Source organism: Arctopsyche grandis, chromosome 2 (assembly GCF_051622035.1).
Source record: "Arctopsyche grandis isolate Sample6627 chromosome 2, ASM5162203v2, whole genome shotgun sequence".
Taxonomy (NCBI): domain Eukaryota; kingdom Metazoa; phylum Arthropoda; class Insecta; order Trichoptera; family Hydropsychidae; genus Arctopsyche; species Arctopsyche grandis.
Genome location: NC_135356.1, coordinates 17320327 through 17340677, shown reverse-complemented (window position 1 = coordinate 17340677; position 20351 = coordinate 17320327). Strand labels below are relative to the sequence as shown.

Sequence of the window (20351 nt, the reverse complement as noted above, 5' to 3'; positions counted from 1 at the left end):
ACCATATGTATTATGTACATATTCAAGAGTTTTATCGCCCGATATTCTTAAATGAAATGTGCTCAAATATCTGATAAAAAAAGTTGCATGATAGTGTTTTACATAGTATGGGTGTTGTTTGTTTATCCTGGTTTTTTTGTGTTGCATTTATTTGTGAAAGACGTCTGCTCCGTTTATTATCAATCGAAAATTGTTGCAATGTTTATTCACTTTTCGCCCCTTGACTTGATTCACAGATATTTACAGATAACTCCGATGTTTATTTCAAGATGGAGGATTTGGGTCGGGCTATTGTTCCCGCCATTTTGCTCGTTCGGTTTTCGTGAAAATGTCTGTATTTAGGAACTGTTACACGTTCCTAAATACAGTGGTCTTCTTTCACTGTAATCTGTATGTAATGTTTACGAGTAAAATTGATACCTTTCTTCTGTGCTCTCAGTTTTCGGAATATAAATATAAAATTGCAATACTTCATTTTTAATGTTTTTCAAATCGTGCCGGTGTTGTCATATTTTCTTGGATAAAACAAAACCAATTTTTTTTAAATCTATAAGTTTCGATTAGCATTAAAGTCTTGTCGGCGGCTATGGGTATGAAATCGAAATCTTCAGGATATATGAATTGTATGTCTTATTATAAAATTTTCTTATCATTCATGCTAATTTCAGTTTATGAACGTTTATTGTAGTTTTCACCTCATGACCGTGATTAGTATTCTATTGAAGTTTTGAATGCATAGGAAACAAATACGTGTGCGTTGAAACTGTGTCAGCGATCAATCATTGTAAATATCTCATGTTGAGTACATTGTAGAAAACACGTCTCTTTTTCTAGTACGAATCATGGTTAGAGGTAGGACCGGAAGCGTGCCGTCTATTGTTCCATTATTGTAAATTCTTCGTAAAAAAGGTTCGGCAAACCTTTAACAATGCATTTACAACATGTGAACAATGGAGAGCGCGCTCTGGGTCCGCTCTTTAATCATGGTATAAAATTGGTATACAGGGCTGCCCAACCGGGCTCGCGACGTGATTTGAAGTTGATATTTCTCTTTATTTTGACAAATGTAGCCTGAAAATATCCGGAAGTATTCGTTGTGCTGATGTATCAGTATCGACGAATGTAGATAAATACTCGATCCTAAAAAAATTGTCTCGGCTCACGTATTTGACTGAATTCGCATTATCTGATATGAGCATTATAAAAAAAATCTTGACTAATATTTACGATCCGTCGTATAATTCCGTCTTTGAAAATATTGCCAAATTTGGCCAGTGCTAACAATCTCGTTTATAATATTTTTATCTTATGTGGTATTTACTGTTGCCATTTTTTTTTGTTTTATGATTATATTTTAAATTCAATTGTTTAAACGTTTTATCTTTGTAAATATTATTATCACCCCCCCCCCCCCCCCCGATGTGTTTTATATTTGTCGATCGCAATGAATTTTTATAGAAAGAAGTAGATCGCAATTACAAATAGTTGCCCTAATAAGGCTACCCTGATCTAGTAGATAGATGTAAACAGAAAAACGTATTCTTTTTTGAAAAATTTTCGATAAAAATTGGGCCGGTGTGTTGTGCTAATATTTTATAAAATTATAAAGCATTTTAGCAAAGGGCGGATAGGAAGCGTGCTTTTTCCTGGAATCAGGGCGTCTTGGGTCTATTTACAAAGCTAGAGTGCAAAAAAAAGGTTCTTCATAAAATTGGACAAAGCACGGCGAACAAATAACAATGAACGGCACGCTTCCGGTCCGATCTCTACTTATGAGTGAAGTAAAAATATATATAACTGCAACCACGGGGCATAAATCCCCGTATTCACCAAGTTGCGACAACTTTGCAACCGTGCTCGAGCCCACACAGCGGTGAACGTCACATCGTGTGCATGGCTCCTTGCTGTGGGTGGTCTCCTACATTTCTTGAAATATGGGATACACCGTTATCGATCACTGTCAAGCAAGGATAAATACAAGCATACAATTTTACCGTAAAAGGTCCAGAGGGTCATATTGGGGCTGGGCGTGCCGGGCGTTCAATTTATCTGTGCATGGCACGGCTCATTTTTTTCACAAGTATCTAAAAATAATCACCGCCGTGTGTTTTCGCCCTAAGAGCTGTAACTTAATGGGGGCAAAGTTTCCGCAACTTGGTGAATACGGGGCCTTAAAAGAGCCTTGTAAAAAAATGGTCACCGTAACTTGGACATACGAAAGTGAAATAACGTACATACGTTGGAATTTCTAATGACCACAGCCTTGGGTCTGTTCACCGGTTGACAATAATTGGCAGTGCAAATCCACCACCTTCGCGTATCACCTCAACGCGGTTCGGTGATTATTGATCACAAAGCGCTCGCCCCCCCAAAAGTCACTAAAATCCATCACACTAACGATAACTCTCATACTAATGAGAACTCGAGTGCTAAATATTTCGTATTCGCGATTTACATGGCAAAAATTGCCTAATCGAATTACCGCTCAACGTAATGATATAATCGCAAGATGCTGCTACATCAGAAGTGTTGCGAGCGGCAAACGTGTGACAGCTAGGTTTTGCCCCAGAGGCTCGTTGCAGTTTGCACCCAGGCCAAAATGGAAGGCAAACTGGTGGCCAGCTCACGACAGGACAGGCCACGGCAGGAGGATGGAGAGTAGGAGGGAGGAGGGGGTGGCGGGGGGGGGGTTTGAAGTCAAAGTGCATTGATATGAGAGCACGTGCGTTGGTAAATGCCCTTAGCCCCTCTCCTGCCGCCTCTGCTTTTCCGTGCAACTGTTGCTCGCAGCACTGCTGGGTCTGGCGTGTTTAGTGGTCTCGGTGCCGTAGCATGAGCAGCCGTGCTGTCGCGTGACTTTTACGACTGCCCCAGCAGCCCTTTCCCGCAATCGCCCCCCCCGCCACCCCCCGCATCCAGCTCGGAAGCCGTTGAGCCACATCATCATCATGGCTGTGTACGAGGTTGCCAGGTACGGTTCACGTGGGGCAAACTGACCGGAAGCCGGTCCGTATCACTCATACCATAACCTAGTCTGGCCACGCCTCACGTGGAGCGCCATATCTTGCGTAACCCTGTCTCATTGTCAAAAGTCCCCCTTCTATCTCTTATCACGAGGCTGTCTTCATCCTCCAGGTCTCCTGTGGTTATGACGAGCGAAAATGGCGGTCGCGCGCCAGACACGTGTTGATTCGGCACGCCCCGTTGCCAGGGCTCTTTCTCGATGTGCAAAACACGGACCGGCGATTTCCAGGGTTGTGCCAAAATTCAGACCGCGCGCGGTCTAAATTTACTCGGAGAGTCGTAACTTTTGCCCCGTAGATGTGTCTAGCACTCTAGGCATCTCTGTCACATCTATCTTGGGAGTTTTTGCGCCCTCCGATTCTTCATGCTGCACTCTGTCCTGTGTCTGAAGAAGCATCTGAGCTAAGTTAGTTGTATCTGCGTGTGTGTGTTCCTCTTCCCCTTTGAACTGAGCGTGTGCTTTGTATTCAAACAATAGTCTGTAATTGGGACGATGTTTATTTATGGCAACAAATGAAATGGTCGGAAATTCAGCAGTGCTATATAAATAATGCACTGCTTTTTTTTTTTTTTTGTCAGTAGTAAAAGTCGGCGAACACAGTCCAACGATTCAACTATTTTCAAATGTTATCAAATTGTAAGCAACCACTAGCTAAGTGTCAAGTTTTATTATCGTCGTTATGGTGTATTGGCGTATTGTTGAATTTGTGATTAGTTGGGGTCGAGTCTAGGGAGTACGTGTCGATGATTTGAAAGTGTAAGCGATCTTGATTCTATTATGCTGTAATGATTACGGGTTTTGTGTCTTCGCTTCAGTGATTTCGTACAGAATTCCGAGCGCGGCGTGTTTTTAATCGATACGAGTATTTACGCTCCGACCGGTCGGTTAGGCGAGCAGTGACGTCACGATATGGGCACTCGCTCTGGTTTGTCTGTGATGATGATGGTGGTGTTGACAGTTGATACCGAGCTTGTAGATTCGCACTTTTTTTTTTAAATTCTCAGTGCTCGTGTAATTTTGAAGCGAGCGACGAACTGCCCGGCGTTGCTCGAATTCATTGAAATAAGCGTCAATATTGGAACTAATTCAGGAGATTTTACAGCTAATTGATAGTTAGTTGATTGTTTGAAAAATTGAAAACAGATTTGTATAGTCGGCAAATCTACTATTTTTATTTGTATGTGTATGCACACATGGGCGTGGAATAGTTATTTCGGTATTTTTTTTAAATGATTGTTTAATTGAATTCAGTACTACCAACACATTAGTTTTCAAAAAGTTTAACGTTTTCAATGAAACATCTGCACATGAAAATGCTTGAATGTATATTTGATTTTTTTTCACTTGTTTGTAAATAATTTATTTAAAAATTAGATCGATATATATATATATATAAATTCATACATAAAAATTGATTTTAAAAATTTCAATTTTTAAGTTACTACTTTTGACTTGTTCTGAATATGTCCAAACTGGATACATACTGTTGGTCGATGCATTTACTGTCTATAGTTTTTATATTAACGTAATGTTGCTATGGGTATTTTAAACATTTACTAGACATTTTAAATGTATAGGAAGTATAAACGTGCATGTACATTGCAATTGTATTGGTAATGTACATGCACTAAATAATTGGAAAAATTTTATGTATAGAAAATGAAAAATTGATTAGGAAAACCTTTGAATTTTTAAATTTGTATAATAAGATTAGATATTTTGTTTATTTTTGCTTAATTTTATAGGAAATTAGTTCGTAAAATATGTGATGGGACATGTTATCCATTAGTACTGTGCGCAGTTTGTCGATTATGACAATTGATTGCTAGATGGTCAAATGCGATGCCACACCTAGAATCGCCCATGACTATACAATATACGAGTAGATATCAGTGTGGTTGTGGTGTGAACGGGACGCGTACAAACTGTTGGGCGTATACCTTGGTCGCAACGTGGGCGGGAGTAGGGGTGGTGCTGGGGCGCAGGCGTAGCCACCCCCTTTCACCATACCCATCTTTCCGCCCACCCCAACGCTTCAAGACAGCCCATTCATGAGGGCGCGTGCCCATGACGACATGGAGACGTACATGGCAACCGGCATCCCTCCCGCCCCTTTCCATGTTCCCTTCACGAGGCGCCAAATCTGGACTGCCCAAGTAACCGAATCCAACTGCCCGATCAACCCCCCCATCCTAGAACCGGATTGCATTGAAAACTCAATTTAGCAAATTGATAGGAGGAAGAAAAGGGGATACCCGAATGTTGGCTTGCACTTGAGATAACCGGTGCCCAATAATAGAATCAAGATTTTGATGTGTTGCGAAATTTGCATAATGAATAATATGCAATAAGGCCTTTTGATATTGCAAGGCTATTTTAGTTGGCCGAGTAATCTCAATTCTGGTAGATCGATACCTGGAAAGGTAGCCCCGTAAAGCAAAACGCCAAATAAATAATGATTTATTTTTATCCATTCTAATTTAAATAATCTCAAGATTTTTAGATGAAATTACTTTAAAATCAACTATAAATATAAATAGTTAAAAAAACAATGTTTTGATAGTTAATCTGGATAAATTTTGCGTTCTGTACTTAATATGCAAAACGTTTTAATTTTCTTTTAAATTAAATTTTATCAATCCCATGATTGTTGGTTACTACCATAGAAACAGAATGCATAGAATCGCTCTCAGCCTCTAAAAATGTTGCTACAAAAACTCTGCGCGGCAGAGTTTGTTCATTGTTTGCTAAACTTCATCTGTCTCTCTCTTGTCTCTCTTTCCGTCTCTCTCTTCGATGGCTCGCTTTTAGACGGTACTTTTGTTAACAATGACCATTCTATGCATTCTACTTCTATGGTTACTACATATTTTCGTGGACTGGAATACCAATACTGGTTAAAACGTTAGAGAATGATTTTATACAACTTTTGACTTCATATTAATTTATATTCATAAATATATCTATATTATTCATACTACAGATACGAATTGATTTAAAAATTTTGTTTTCGATTTCTTAAATTTAAAAACCTTAAAAAAAGGTTTTTAAATAATTGTTCAGGTAAATAACTGCGAAAATTTTAGACTAAAATACTGAAAAATTATTGTAAATTATATATGTACATTAATTTCTTTTGAAATTTAGGATTTAGTTTATCGTTATTTTTACCAAGTTTATCCAGGCCAGGTTATATTGAGTGTCGCATAATTAAATGGATGTGTCATATGTCGCTTACATTTTTTTTTTGCATAGTTTGAGAAGTTTATAGGTGAATCTGAAGAGCAATTTATAGAAAAGAATTTTCGAGGGGCAAGGGTAGGTCGTATTATTATTATCAAGGCATTGTATTATCAATGCTATTTATAAGTGTGGGATGCTGTGTCACTCGCATTGTATCGTTTTACCTTTGATCAGTTCATTATGCTAGATTATAATAGAAACACTGTCATAATTGTGTGATCGTATTTCAGTTTTGTGATCTCGTAGCCAAAGTATTTTCTCCATACTCACAAAATTTCTACAGGAATATGACCACAATTTGTGGTCTAGAAATGTGTATTGTAAGTTGAAAAATTTTGCTAATAATTAAACAGTAGAATCAATAAGGTGCAATGTTAGCGAATATATGTATAATGCAAGTCAAAATAATCATCGAGATATTTCCACAAAGGGGTATTCAAATGAAATAATAATTTGTAGACAAAATTTAAATGTATTTTTTTCAAAATTCTTTTCTATAGGTTGTTTTATGTACATTTTGGTCTAAAAGTCATTTGACTTCTGCCAATAAATTGTATGTTGACAAATGCTATCTGTTCTGATTTTAGCATATGTTTTGTATCGATCGAACTGTGTGTACTGCTTTTCTTGTTCAGCCATTTCAAAGAAGTTTGTCAAGGGTCATGAAGATTCGTATTTCTTATATCCCATGATGACATTTCTGAGTTTTAAATATTACTACATAGATGATGTCACTGTATGCTAGTAGCCATAGCCGACATCAGAGTGCTGTTGTAAAAGCTTCAATTGCAGTTACAGCATTCAAAAAAGATTGAATGGAATCATGAGTAGTAATGAATTGAAAGACAATAGTAATTAGAGTTAATTAATTGTCGTTAAATGATTTCGAACTGTATGCATAGTTATGTATCATGTAACATGTTTTCATTTATTTTTTCATTTGATTTAATTTTGTAGAAAATATTGCATATCAAAACATGCTTAAGTTTAAAATTAAACGCCTAATCAAAGTCTTTGTTATTTTTTTATTTTTATAAACGCCCATTGGTTATCACCAACCCCTAAAGATTAACGCAGGATACAATAGTTGCTTTCGAATCTCATTTGACGACAGAATGGGGGGAAAATCCGGCACACGTTTGATAATTTTGCAAATATATTCTTCGCGAATAATGAATATTGGCGTTTTCATACAGCCATTCTGCAAAGATTGTGATCAGCGGGATGCCACTACACACATGCTACAACGACTTAGAGCCACTCCTGACGCCTTTTGGCAACGTCCAAAACTGTGACAGAGTGAGCAGCCGAGATGCCCATTCCCAAACAGTGCACATCACTTTCGAGACACAGGAGCAGGCCCAGCAGTGAGTACTAACATTGTAGACAATGGATCCCCCCCATTCTTTTCTAATGTAACTGCTTCAGGTCTCTAAGAGATCGCCAAATTGCTTATTCTATACCGCATTTATTCTAACACTAGGCTTTTGAGTACTGTTTCTGGTTTTTGATAATGATTCGAGGTGGTTATTGCGTTGTTAAACACTACTATTTTCCCTTTATGCTAGTTTCTTATTATTAACTTTCATTCTGTTTGCCTTTTTTTGTTTAGAGCTGTCAATGGGTTGAATGGTATGGAGATGGATGGCAACCGACTTAAGGTCGAGTCGCTAGATCGCCGTCGCAGTAAACCCGCAGGACGCACTGGTGCGCAAGCACGTCCTACTGATTTTCCGCTTCGACTGCTCGTTCAGAGCGACATGGTCGGAGCCATAATCGGCAGACAAGGGAGTACCATTAGGAATATAACCCAGCAGAGTCGAGCCCGTGTTGATGTTCATCGCAAGGATAATGTTGGATCTCTCGAAAAAGCCATTACCATTTACGGTAACCCTGATAATTGTACAAGTGCTTGCAGACGTATACTGGATGTAATGCAGAATGAGGCCAATAACACTAATAAAGGGTAAATTTTATTTATTGCATTTATGTACCCCGGAAGTATACTGTATGTTGATAAAAAAAGCGTTTTGCATCTTTGGCTAACGGTTAAATTGACGCTTAGTTCAATATTTACAATATACTCAACGAGTAATACCTTCCTATATACAATAAAGAAGTTCTGAGTTAATCCTTACACGTGTATTTATTTTATAGCGAGATTTCTCTAAAAATATTAGCCCACAATAATCTTATTGGAAGGATTATTGGAAAGGGGGGAAATACTATTAAACGCATTATGCAAGATACTGATACAAAGATCACGGTTTCTTCGATAAATGATATCAATAGTTTTAACCTGGAAAGAATTATTACAGTAAAAGGCGGAATAGATAATATGGCGCGTGCCGAGGCTTTGATTTCAGCAAAATTGAGACAAAGTTATGAAAATGATTTACAGGTAAAGAAGATAATGTTCTGTTTTAAACCAACATAATTCCTGGGACTTTAAAATAATATTTCATGCACTTTTTCAGGTTCTTGCACCCCAAAGTCTTATGTTCCCTGGACTTCATCCAATGGCTATGATGTCTACAACTAGTCGTGGTGCTTATTGTGGTGGGCCTCCACCGTATGCTCCTCCTTTGTACACTCCAGTCCCCGGTCAAGCCAATTCTCAACAGGGCACTGGTGATTATCAGGTAATTTTGATATTCATAGTCTAAAAATGGTGTTCTTAGTACACATTAGTTAGATATGGGATTACTATTCCTTTATCTTCATGTGCTAATAATTTGTTTTGTTTTAATTTTTAGGAAACTACTTATTTGTACATTCCAAACAATGCTGTTGGTGCTATTATCGGTACAAAGGGTTCACATATTCGAAATATTATACGATTTAGCGGAGCCTCGGTGAAAATTGCACCTTTGGAGCAAGAAAAGGCACAAGAAACACAGGCACAGACCCAGGAACGTAAAGTTACTATAGTAGGAACACCAGAAGCACAATGGAAGGTATATTTCAAATAAATTACGCATTATGAGATTTACCTAGATATTTTACGTGAGTTTGAATTTGTATGTGAATTTTTCGTAGGCACAATTTTTAATTTTCGAGAAGATGCGGGAAGAAGGCTTTGTCTCTGGTACTGACGATGTCCGTCTTACTGTAGAAATTATGGTTGCTAGCACTCAAGTAGGGCGTATTATCGGTAAGGGTGGTCAAAATGTTCGAGAGATGCAACGTATCACTGGTTCCTTGATTAAGCTGCCTGAACAGGGTGCTGCCCAACCAGATCAAGATACTACAGTGCATATTATTGGGCCATTCTTCAGTGTGCAGGTTTGTTTTGTTTTTAAAAATTTCAGTTTACGGGTTTGTTCTATAAGAGTTTTGTTATGTAATTGTTCAATTATATTAAAGGAGGCGTTAAAAATTTCTTTTTTTTAGCCATTTTTTTAATTACAGTCTTGTATGTATTATATAATCGTTTACGAAAGTAAGTTCTCTTTTGCTGTTGTCTTAATTCTTGTAACTGGATTCATAAATTTAGACAACTTAGGTTAACCCTGACATGATTTTGACTAGTTTTTCATATTTTTTAAAGTTAGCATTGTTTTATAATTACCACTGTTTTTATTTTAAAATCATTCTTTTTTATTTTCTTTCATTTTTTTTATATGAATGATATGTAAATGGTTAAAGAAGAATTACTTCAACAGAACTGGTTCCGTCAGGTCTTTATATTATCGAGAATAAAATTTAGTATGTGTATGTATCATTTGGGTTTTATGACTATTTTTTAAAGTAAGTATTTGGAATAAAGACGAGAGTGAGATTTAAATGTTTTCTTGCTTTTTCACTCCGTAGAAATATTTTTCACTTGGGCTCACATTTTTGTTATTTTAATACATCAATGCCTTTCTAAAGACCAACATTTTTCGTTGGCTTTGATGTATTGAAATTTGCGCGAGTCTTGTTTTGATTTTTTTTTGCATATTGCGTATTTCACATGTGTGCGAATTTTTTGTGCTGAAGAAATTTTTGCGAAGAAACTTTTGCTAGCGGAATTTGTATTTTAAGGATAAGTACGAGTTTAAATATTTATTAATGAATTTTGTAATTTGATGTATACTACGATATTTCAATGTGTAAAATTGAAAATCATTAATTTGAATTACGATTTTTGTGTTTGTAGAGCATCCCTGAAGCGGGATAAGCTGAAAAAGCCGTGACGGTTTAATAATCGACAAGCAAATCGTTGCTTCTAAGAATGCAATGACTGGACAAAGAATGATCGATTTGCAATTAAAGCTGATGCTGCAGCTCATTTTTCAGGTAATTTATCTTACCTAACCCCAAAAGAGATAAATTTAATATAATGTATATTATGAAGCGCTTGATGATTTATTTATAAATTTGTAAATTTTAGCTGTGATATATATGCGATGTATATTTTTTTACCATTTATTCATTCTACCTTTGTTGCATTTATTATTTTGGACATATTGGTCACTATAAAGTCACATATCTAAAGCGTTGTTGCGAAATTTCCATTGATTTTAGGATTGAACAAAGAAATATTCAGTTGTAAGCTATCTTATGAATTCAAAATACACGTTAAATTTTAACAATCAATCAATTTATTGCAATCATTAATTTTCTTTCACTTTTATTTAAATTAAACTCTAAATAAATCAAAATTCAATTGGAAAATTATTATTCATAATGTTAACTTTGAAAATATGGTATTTTTCTATATGTCAGCAATACATCATGGGAAGCATCATTCCAAATGACTATTTGTATGAAAATATAAATGTACTGTAATGTAATGTCGAATAAATTTTGTTTAAAAAAATCACTGTTTTTGCATTTTGGATATTATGTGTTTTATTTTTAAATGAACAAGTGAATCTATTTGTTCTTTCTTCAGTGCTCTTGATATTTTTCCCCACTGCGTAGAAAAATTTGCACACTCGCGGCTGTTTTATATATTTTTTTTTGCTAAAATGGGCCTGGTTTTTGAGTTTTCACCTCATGAATTGGTCAAAAGAAGATCTAACGGCGTAAGCTTGCGTCTTTTATCTGAACGTGTGGAATTGTGTAATGTGAGTCGGTTTTATTGTATTCTTTTGTACATTCGTTGCGATATATGAAGTGTTTTGAGCCCAAGTGATAAATATTTACTACTAAAACATATTTGATTTGGTAATCTTATATGTTTTCAATCAATATGTTTCCACAATCAATAAATGTTTTTTAAAATCCTATTTACAAATGAACAAGTCAAATTTTCCAAATTTCATTAAGTAATGTCGAATTTAATGAAATCAAGGTGCTATTATTCGATTGTGTATGGTATAAACATTTACATATGAAATAGGAAAGTAGAAGTTTTTGTGAAGTTATTACAGCATTCAGAGTAATTAGCCAGGCTTATTCTTACCAATGATGGTAGTATTTACTACTGTCTTTGTTGTTACTTGGTTTGCTGTTGGAAGAAGCCTATATATATGGTCATGTTGATTTCTTGTTTGAATGTTAGAAAAATATTTAATCATCAGCTATTCCTATATATTTTTTTGATAAATATTAGTCAAAAAATTATTTTATGAGATAGGCAAAGGTCAGTTCTCAATAATTTCGTAAAATATTGACTCCTAAACTTATAGTTTGTTTGGATTTTTATTTTAATTTATACTTTTGACATTTCTTCATTTTAAAATTTGAAATTCTTTATTTTTTTTTTAAATTTGAAATTCTTCATTTTTCTTATTCTTCTATGGTTCTTATTGTACGACAACGAAATCTCAGTATTGTTTTAAAATTTTATCCAATAACTTTTGAGTTTAAACCGTTTTTCTGCAGCTTTTTGATTAATTTTTTCAAAAGCAATAAATAGAACATTACTAATCGATTACAGTTTTTTTTGGCAATTGTTAGAATTCTTGGTTTTAATTGTCAAAGTTTCCTAGTTTTCTTATAATGCGGGAATTATTTGAGGTCTATAAAAGTAAAAAAATCCGGTGATTTTCCGGTACACGTGACTTGAAACTGTATTTGAATGTAAATAGTTGAAAATAATTTAAAATTACATTTATTTTCAGTCTGCCCAGAGACGTATTCGGCAAATGGTATCACAAGCAACGGCACCTGGCCGCCATCGTCGAAATGGCGCACCACCAACCCCACCGCAACAGCAGTAAAATGAATATTTAGACATGTACACTAAAGTTGTAAAGTCTTAAATGGCCCAATTTTAAGTTTTTTTTTTTTAGAACCACTGTTGATTGCACTTCGTTAACAAAATATTTTTTACATTAACTATATATTTTTAAATAATATTTACTGTATAATAGACATTAACTTTAAATTTTGTTCTATTGTTTTTTCTTATAGTGATCTGATATGTTCATAATTGATTTTATAGATTTTTAACTGTGTACCCCCCCTCACATATTTTTCATTTTAAAATATTTTTTAATTTATTTTGAATTTGGACGATACTGTTTAATACGTCTTATATGATTTCGGAGTGTTTTAAAATCTAATGAAGTATCACTATACACATGCTAAACAAACTGACCGATTTTCTCTTTTTTTCATATAACGATTTTCGTTAATTTTTTACTTCAATAGATGTGATTAGTGTTATATATTTTTTCAGTTCAATTAGCATGCTCTGCAATTTTGTAATTTTTTTTAATTTGATCGGTTGTTTGGAGCCGAGGCGGCTGAAATTTTAATTTTAAATTAATGGATATAAATTTGGATGAAGTTGATGGCAAAGATATGAATATTAATTGATTTGGACAATTAGTCTTCATTCAGAATTCGCCAATCTGATTTGTTGCTTATCAAGAAGTTCCTCCAATAATACTTATTTTTCAATTTTTTCCCCTTTCTTCCAGAAGACAATGTACTGTTTTTCCCAAAGATAACTTAACGAATAGCAATGTTACAATCTTCATCATTGTGGGAAAAAACAAGTTTCGTTCTAGTATTCAGTTTTTCTTCCCGTTCATATTACATTAAGTTTCATTATCAGAGTATTCAAAGTTTTTTTATACACATATTTGTAATCTGCGGATTACCTATATACCTAATACTACCTCGTCTTCGAATTATATATTATTATAATACATATATATATATATGTATATACAATTTGAACCATACAAATGTATACACAAAATTTACTAGTACCCGGATACCCACATACCCATATATTTGCAAATGGGAATGTACTGAAGATGATCTAAAAATAATTGTGGTTCCTGATGCATACTTGTGGCTTATCCTCAGTACAGTCCTTAGCACAAAAAAAATAGTTTACATTATACTTATTTACAATTCTGTTAAATGACTAATCAAATTTTGTATAACTACTTTTCACTGTTAAAATCTTGAGACTAATTTTATAATCAGGTGTGTAACTGGATTGATGTTAATTTTGTGAATTTTTGATCCCTGCGGATTTTTGATTGAAGCATTAGCCAAAATTTCCGCTTTGTTGATCTTCAGATTCTTTTTTTTTTTGATGTCATGAAATTTGTGACAATTTTTCGAATTTCATTTTGTACCACATATTGAGACATTCATTGAAATATTTGCTTTTACGGATGTATTTTATTGCACATTGATATATTTATCTGGAATAATGTTAATTCTGTAGTTAAAGAAACCTCGACTTTGATATTATGAAGCATTTGAACTAACTTAATTTTGTGCTGGAGTTGGTTGGTGATGTTGGTTTATTATATCAAGGTAGTGGTGTGTTCTGTTGGTTTGAATGCACATTCTGATGATTACAAAGATTAATATATCAAATGCTTTTAAAATGTATATATCTATCTACACAATGTTATTAATAAGTTGTATATTAGTTACATTTTTATTAGTGTGATTTTAATAATGTTTATAATGTTATTTTTAATGACTTGTATTTTTTTACTGAAAGCTGTTCAATTCTTTTGCTGCGTTAACTAGATTTCATAATTATTGCAATTGGATCAATTCAGATTCCACTCGGTATCTTCTTTTTCTACCTCTGAAATATTGTTACCACCCAACTAGGTTTTTAGATAGATTTAGACAAAATTATCAGTTTTTTTCATATTTCATTGAAACATGGTGAATATACATATAACAGTATATATATTTTATTTGTAACAAATTGTATATATTTTAATTACAACTTTTATATTCGGGTAGGAGACTCGTAACTGTGGATGTGGATGATTTAATGAATTGTGTGAGAAATAGCCGTAATGTTTATTTTGTTAATTAATTATAAATTACCGTTATTCTATATTTATATAAGGAGAATTTTGCATTTACACATTTTACATTTTTCATCCACTTCTACTAATTATTGAGCTTTTACCCTTCATTTTAATTTTTCCATTTAAAAATGAATCAATAGTGAAACAGGTTTCTTTTGTTTGCATTCATAGTTTATAAGAAAGCTTAATTTTTCCTAGAAATTTGGAGGTCAACATAGAAATGGCAAAACTAATCAAATTTTGGGTTAATCCTTTTTTCATTTATTAATATAAAATAATAACAAATTTCAAGACATTTTTTAGATTTTAAGTTTAAAATTTTTTTTGTATGTGGGTTATGAAATAAAAAAAAAATATCTCAAAAATATAAACAAGATAAATTAATTTGAAATTTGAGATCATATGATTTCACAATCTATTATAAATTCAATCTTTTAGTTTAGTGAATTTTGAAAATTGTGCTGTGATCGAGTCATTTTTTTTTTGTTCAACTAAGTAAGGTTTTAATAAAATATCTCAGGTCCTGTAACTGGCTAGAAATCATTATTTCTAGATTGATACGTTTTACGAGCATCCATTTGTTCTGGAAATCAGCTTACGTTCTGCTGTATTTTGGATATGTGTCATTTCGGCTGTTTAACCTAAATTGTCAATAATCATCAGGCCCATCGAAAATCAATGGATTTACTCGTAAGCTTCATAATTTGTGGAATTCAAACTTTTTAAACTCATGTAATTTTAATGATTTTTAAATAAATGTCGTAAATATCAAATTGTGGTGTCAACTTTTCCTTTGATGTTTTATATTTATTTTATTTCAGTGAGTAAATTTTTAACCAGTTCAGTGCACTTGCGATTGGTTTTTCTCTTAAGATTCCGGAGACCATTATGATCCATATTACTATTAAAGTTGGGAGTATAATGTACTTGATTTTAACATAATATTGTTTCATTTTACAGTGAAATCTCACTACTACGTTGTTAAATATAAAACAATTCTGAGAATATTTATTTAGTGTACATAAATATAAGAGTATTAACAAATTCTATACAAATTAAATTCTACCCAAAATTCTATTCCTATACAAACATAGTTTTTAAAGTATAATATAAATTAGAGATACTGTCAAATGAGCCCATCAACTCTTATATAATATAATTTATTTTTTCAATAGTGATGACAAAACAATTGAAATGAGTAATGTTGAGATTTCACTGTATGGTGTCCATGTATATTCATAATTTAGTACAATTCTATGAGGAAATATTGCATGTACAGTGTAAATCGAATATATGGTGCTTCAATTAATATTATTTTGTTGAAATATCCCTATTTTTCCAATATTTATATTTTAACAAATAACATTTTTCCTCATTTACTTATATGAAATACATGTCAAATTAACAATTTAGGCTAATAGCATACTTAAATATTTCTATTTGATCTTACTGAAAAACAAGTTTAGTTATCATTACAAATGTGGGAATATTCATGTGTTTTGAGTTATGAATATGACCATTCCATTCTGGGGCAGGACTTGATAAGGCAACCGATTTGTATATTTGGCGAGATCAATAACGAAGACTCGTCGAGAGTTACTATTAATAATTCTATTTTATGTATTTCAAGTCAAGTCGAAACTAAACGTGTTGCTAAAATGTGTAGATGTACACTAAATATAAATTGCTGATACCGAGAATCTTCAAAGAGAATCAACTTCAGTGAAAAAGTTTTTAAATCTGAGGACCGTTTTCTTGTGAACCGAATTGGCAATCCCACTTTTGAAATTTCATCTAGCATATTGACATATTTTTTTGAGTAAATATATACATGTGCATTTTGGTTGTGTATAGTGAAAGTTTTAAATAGATGGTTTCATGTCAATTTTTTGATGTGCTACTTGTGCATGTGTCTGTTTGAATGTGTGCATGTGTGTATGTATGTTTTCTCTCTCTCTCTCTGTGTGTGTGTGTGTGTCTGTCTGGTGTGTTGAGAAACATATTATTTACACTTTATCTCAGTTTTGAGAGTACAAATATGGTACCATGTTTTTTAAGTCCCACAATTGTGTGAGTATGCATGTACGTATGTATAGAAATATTTATTACGTATATAGGACCAGCGGTTGCAAAGCGACGTTTACTCTGCCTTTGTCCATAACCGAATTTTGAACTAAGCAATTCATTGTACAATATTCTTTTCAACGAAATATCTATATAACACGATTTTTGCATTACAAATAGAAAATAATGCTACTGGTCCTGTACGAGAATAATATTATATGTGGTAGCACCTGGTTATAGCGATTCGTGGTCGTAATCCATTAAATTCTTGAGCTTCATTTCAGAGTACAACTTGATTATAATTCAGATAGATACCTTCAATGACGCTATCACCAAGTTCTACCAAATATCCAGAATAAATTGTATTTGTAACTCTGTGGTAAATTAAATTAATTTGGTTGAATGCGTTTGAAGGTTTATATGAAGTCAAATATTTTAGTAACTATATAAATTGCGATAGGTTTAATTATATCTATCTTTGTATATATGTATGTGTATGTATATATGCATACATATGTATATATTCAGATTAATAATAAAAGAGTTGGATTGTGTGCATGTGTGTATATATTCGTGTAAGTATATGTATTTATATTTATACATACATGTGTACATACATGCGTATGTGCATGTATATATGTAGACGATAAACGTGTATAATATGGATGTATGTGCGTATGTATGTATAGTACTATAATTATTTTTGATAATTTGATTGTTGGGATGTGAGAGCAATTAGTATATTAGTAATTGTTTCGTTTGACTTAAGTTTTATAATTTAATGTTACTAGAAATTTTCAAGAGTGGACATATTTAAAAGTGATAACGTAGCATATAGTGACAAAGTTGTCACATTGTTTTCTATCTTATATAGGATTTATTAAAAAGAACTATACGTGTTGTATATGTGCCAAGTGAGATATTTTTAACGAGAGGGATTATTAGAAAAGTATAAAGTAATATGTTAATAAATTCCGCAAGGCTGCCCAAAGTATTTTTGTATGTTAATATCCTTAAAAGTTATTATACAGTGTGCACACACACATGTAAATGTATAAATTTTGTATGTGTGCGTGTGTGTGTGTGTATTTTATATGATGCGCATATATATGATGAAATACACATAAAAAGTATGTTTACATATATTAACATATATTTATATATTTTTAATGCTGTATTTAAAACTTAAAATCGATAATTATCTCCATACATTTTTTATCCCAAATTCATTTATAATTCGGGCATGTCTTAAGTTTTTTTGCGATATGTTTGTGTGCATATATACGTGTGCATACGCTCGGTGTGCGTGCGCTTGTCTATATATTCATACAGATATATGTATATATATATTTATATATATTTATACAGAGTATGTTGTTAACTTTGTAGTTTTTATATATTTACAGTTTCGTAAAAAAAACTATCTTTTAAGGATACTACAAATTCAATCTCATCTCAAAAAAATTCTAGATACACTGGCACAGCTGAAAATTGGAAAATCTCTTGTGAATGAAAACATTTCGGCAATACAAAAAAAGAAAAATTCCTGCTATGAATTTAGAAAAAAGGCTTTGCTGTAAAAAATTATTACTTCTAGACATTATTGTCAATAATAAACTCGAATTCAATGGATATTGAACAGCTAAGCCAAAACATTCGAAAAGTGAAACAAATGTTGGTGGAATAAATACAATTTTTTTCCTCTACAACTCCGACAAAATTGGGTGTCGTTGTCCCTCAATCATTTTTGGTATTTTTAGGTGCAAAATTTCACCTAAAAATGTAATAACAGCTTGTGCGCTCATAGACGACGATTACGTATTGTCAATTCCTAAAGTGGTATCTAAGAGTAGCTGAAAGTTTTTAAAAAAAAACCAGTATTCGGACTGTAACCCTACTTATTTAAGACCAAAAACCCGTGAAGTTTTTCATCTTCCATGATATTTTGGAAAACGAAAGCAAAATTGTTTGCAATGAAAAATGCACAATTTTGTATTGTCTCCACTTTGTGTTTCACCAGTAAAGGAAGTCATTTGTTTTTCTGGTACAAAAAAAATATTAAAAAAATATAAATAAATGTTTTTTATTTGCTTTGAAAAAAATGTATTGAAAATCAAATCTCATCCTTTACTAGTTTTATACAAAGTCTTCTATGTAATAGAGCAAATTATTAATGCTTATTAAAATGATAAAAGATTGTTCTGTAATATGGAAAAAAACAGATTTTGACATCAATAAAGCTTTTATCAATGACAAATTAAATGTTCAAGTGCTCTACATAATTAATTAATCATAAGGTTCAAAAGTGTAGCAAATCACATTTATATTTGGATCATGCATTTATATAATATTTATAGATACATGTATTATTACAATAATTATTATTTCACATTGCTACTGATATATTCCTTGAATATTCATATTGTACATCACAACAATGTATGTATGTATGTATGTATGTATTGGTGTCATTAGTAAAGTAACACATAAATAAAACAGATGGGCACTAAATCTTGAGAGCACTTGAAGTCATAAACAACCCTAAATTTCGTTTTAAATGTAGTTTAATAATAGGAAAAAAGTTGATGTGTTTTTAAAAATGTGTTTTAAAAAATGTGTTTTATCTTAAATTTTAAAAAATGTGTTTTATCTTAAATTTTAAAAAATCAATCATAAATTGAGTGAAATTAATGTTACATATGGAATTTTTATGTGTATCATAATTTTAATATAAATATTGCTGTACTTGTCATATCATACTCATGAAATTAAAAATTAAAAAAGATAACTTAAGTGGCTCATGAGTTAATAAAAAAATGAAAAAAAAAATAAAATACTAGTATTTTGTTTTATGGATTGAAATTAACGTTAATTTCATGTGTATGTATGTGTATACATTTTGCACCTATTTTTGCATTAGATTACGCATCTGCAATTTGTTAAGTCTTGCATAATTGCATTTATACTATTTTATTGTGGACTATTAGCTCAATAGTTTGATTTGAGATTTATCTTTAAGCACACAGTTTCTGCTTTAACCCTCCATTTTCATTTCAATTTTTTCGCAATTGTTGCGGATTATTTGTAATATATGGCAAGACATGCTAAAAAAAAATAACATGCTATCCGATCGATTTCTGAATTCAAATAATCACTGAAAATATACATACATATAACCCGTTGTCCCAGTAAATAATTAAATGAAATTTTAATCGAAAGGAAAATAAAAATTTTAGATAATATTTTGATAATTGCGGATGCGTTTACTACATTGTTCTCTACTAATATTTTATTTTTGAGTCGGGAATTGTTGAATATTTTGGTTGTCTTTCTTTCATTCATACAGAATCTTTTGTAATTAATTCTATTGATGGATAAATGTTCTATTTATTGTACACTTGAAAGGTACTAAAATATTTTACCTTGATATTCTTCAAGCAGGTTATATAAATGTAATTTAATCGATGTCTAATAAATTAATCCATTATTAAAGGAGATATATTAAAATATGTGTTGTTTTGGTAAATTCTACTGTGAGCAGGTTATTAAATGTAAATTAATCGATGTGTATTTAACTAACCCGATAGCTTAAATATTTGACAATTCTGGTTTTTGTAGGTAAACAAAATTAATTAAATAAGTTTAAATATATGTGGTTTAAATACAATTCATTATAACATAAAACAAGTGTATGTATGTAAAATGCAAACTGGCAGTTCCCTTGCGTGGATTATAAAGTTTGTACTTTTATGTGTTTTTTCAGATTGCATTCATCTCTATGTATTTTT

General features: G+C 32.3%; 1 protein-coding gene across 7 annotated transcripts in view; it reads left to right on the top strand.

Moving 5' to 3' along the window:
- The window catches only part of Imp (IGF-II mRNA-binding protein), a 35480-nt gene extending 20641 nt beyond the window's left edge, over window positions 1-14839 (top strand). For 2 of the 7 annotated variants that reach the window (XM_077446173.1, XM_077446176.1), the window contains 7 exons: window positions 7465-7635; window positions 7881-8234; window positions 8426-8669; window positions 8746-8910; window positions 9025-9225; window positions 9308-9553; window positions 10410-11066. In XM_077446173.1, the coding sequence (XP_077302299.1) occupies window positions 7465-7635; window positions 7881-8234; window positions 8426-8669; window positions 8746-8910; window positions 9025-9225; window positions 9308-9553; window positions 10410-10430 (1402 nt within the window). In that variant the 3' untranslated portion in view covers window positions 10431-11066. Of the gene's footprint in view, window positions 1-2812; window positions 2972-7464; window positions 7636-7880; window positions 8235-8425; window positions 8670-8745; window positions 8911-9024; window positions 9226-9307; window positions 9554-10409; window positions 11067-12321 lie in introns of those variants that run through there. The other 5 variants (XM_077446172.1, XM_077446174.1, XM_077446171.1 and 2 more) reach the window with 5 other exon arrangements.
- Window positions 14840-20351: the final 5512 nt, after the last annotated feature.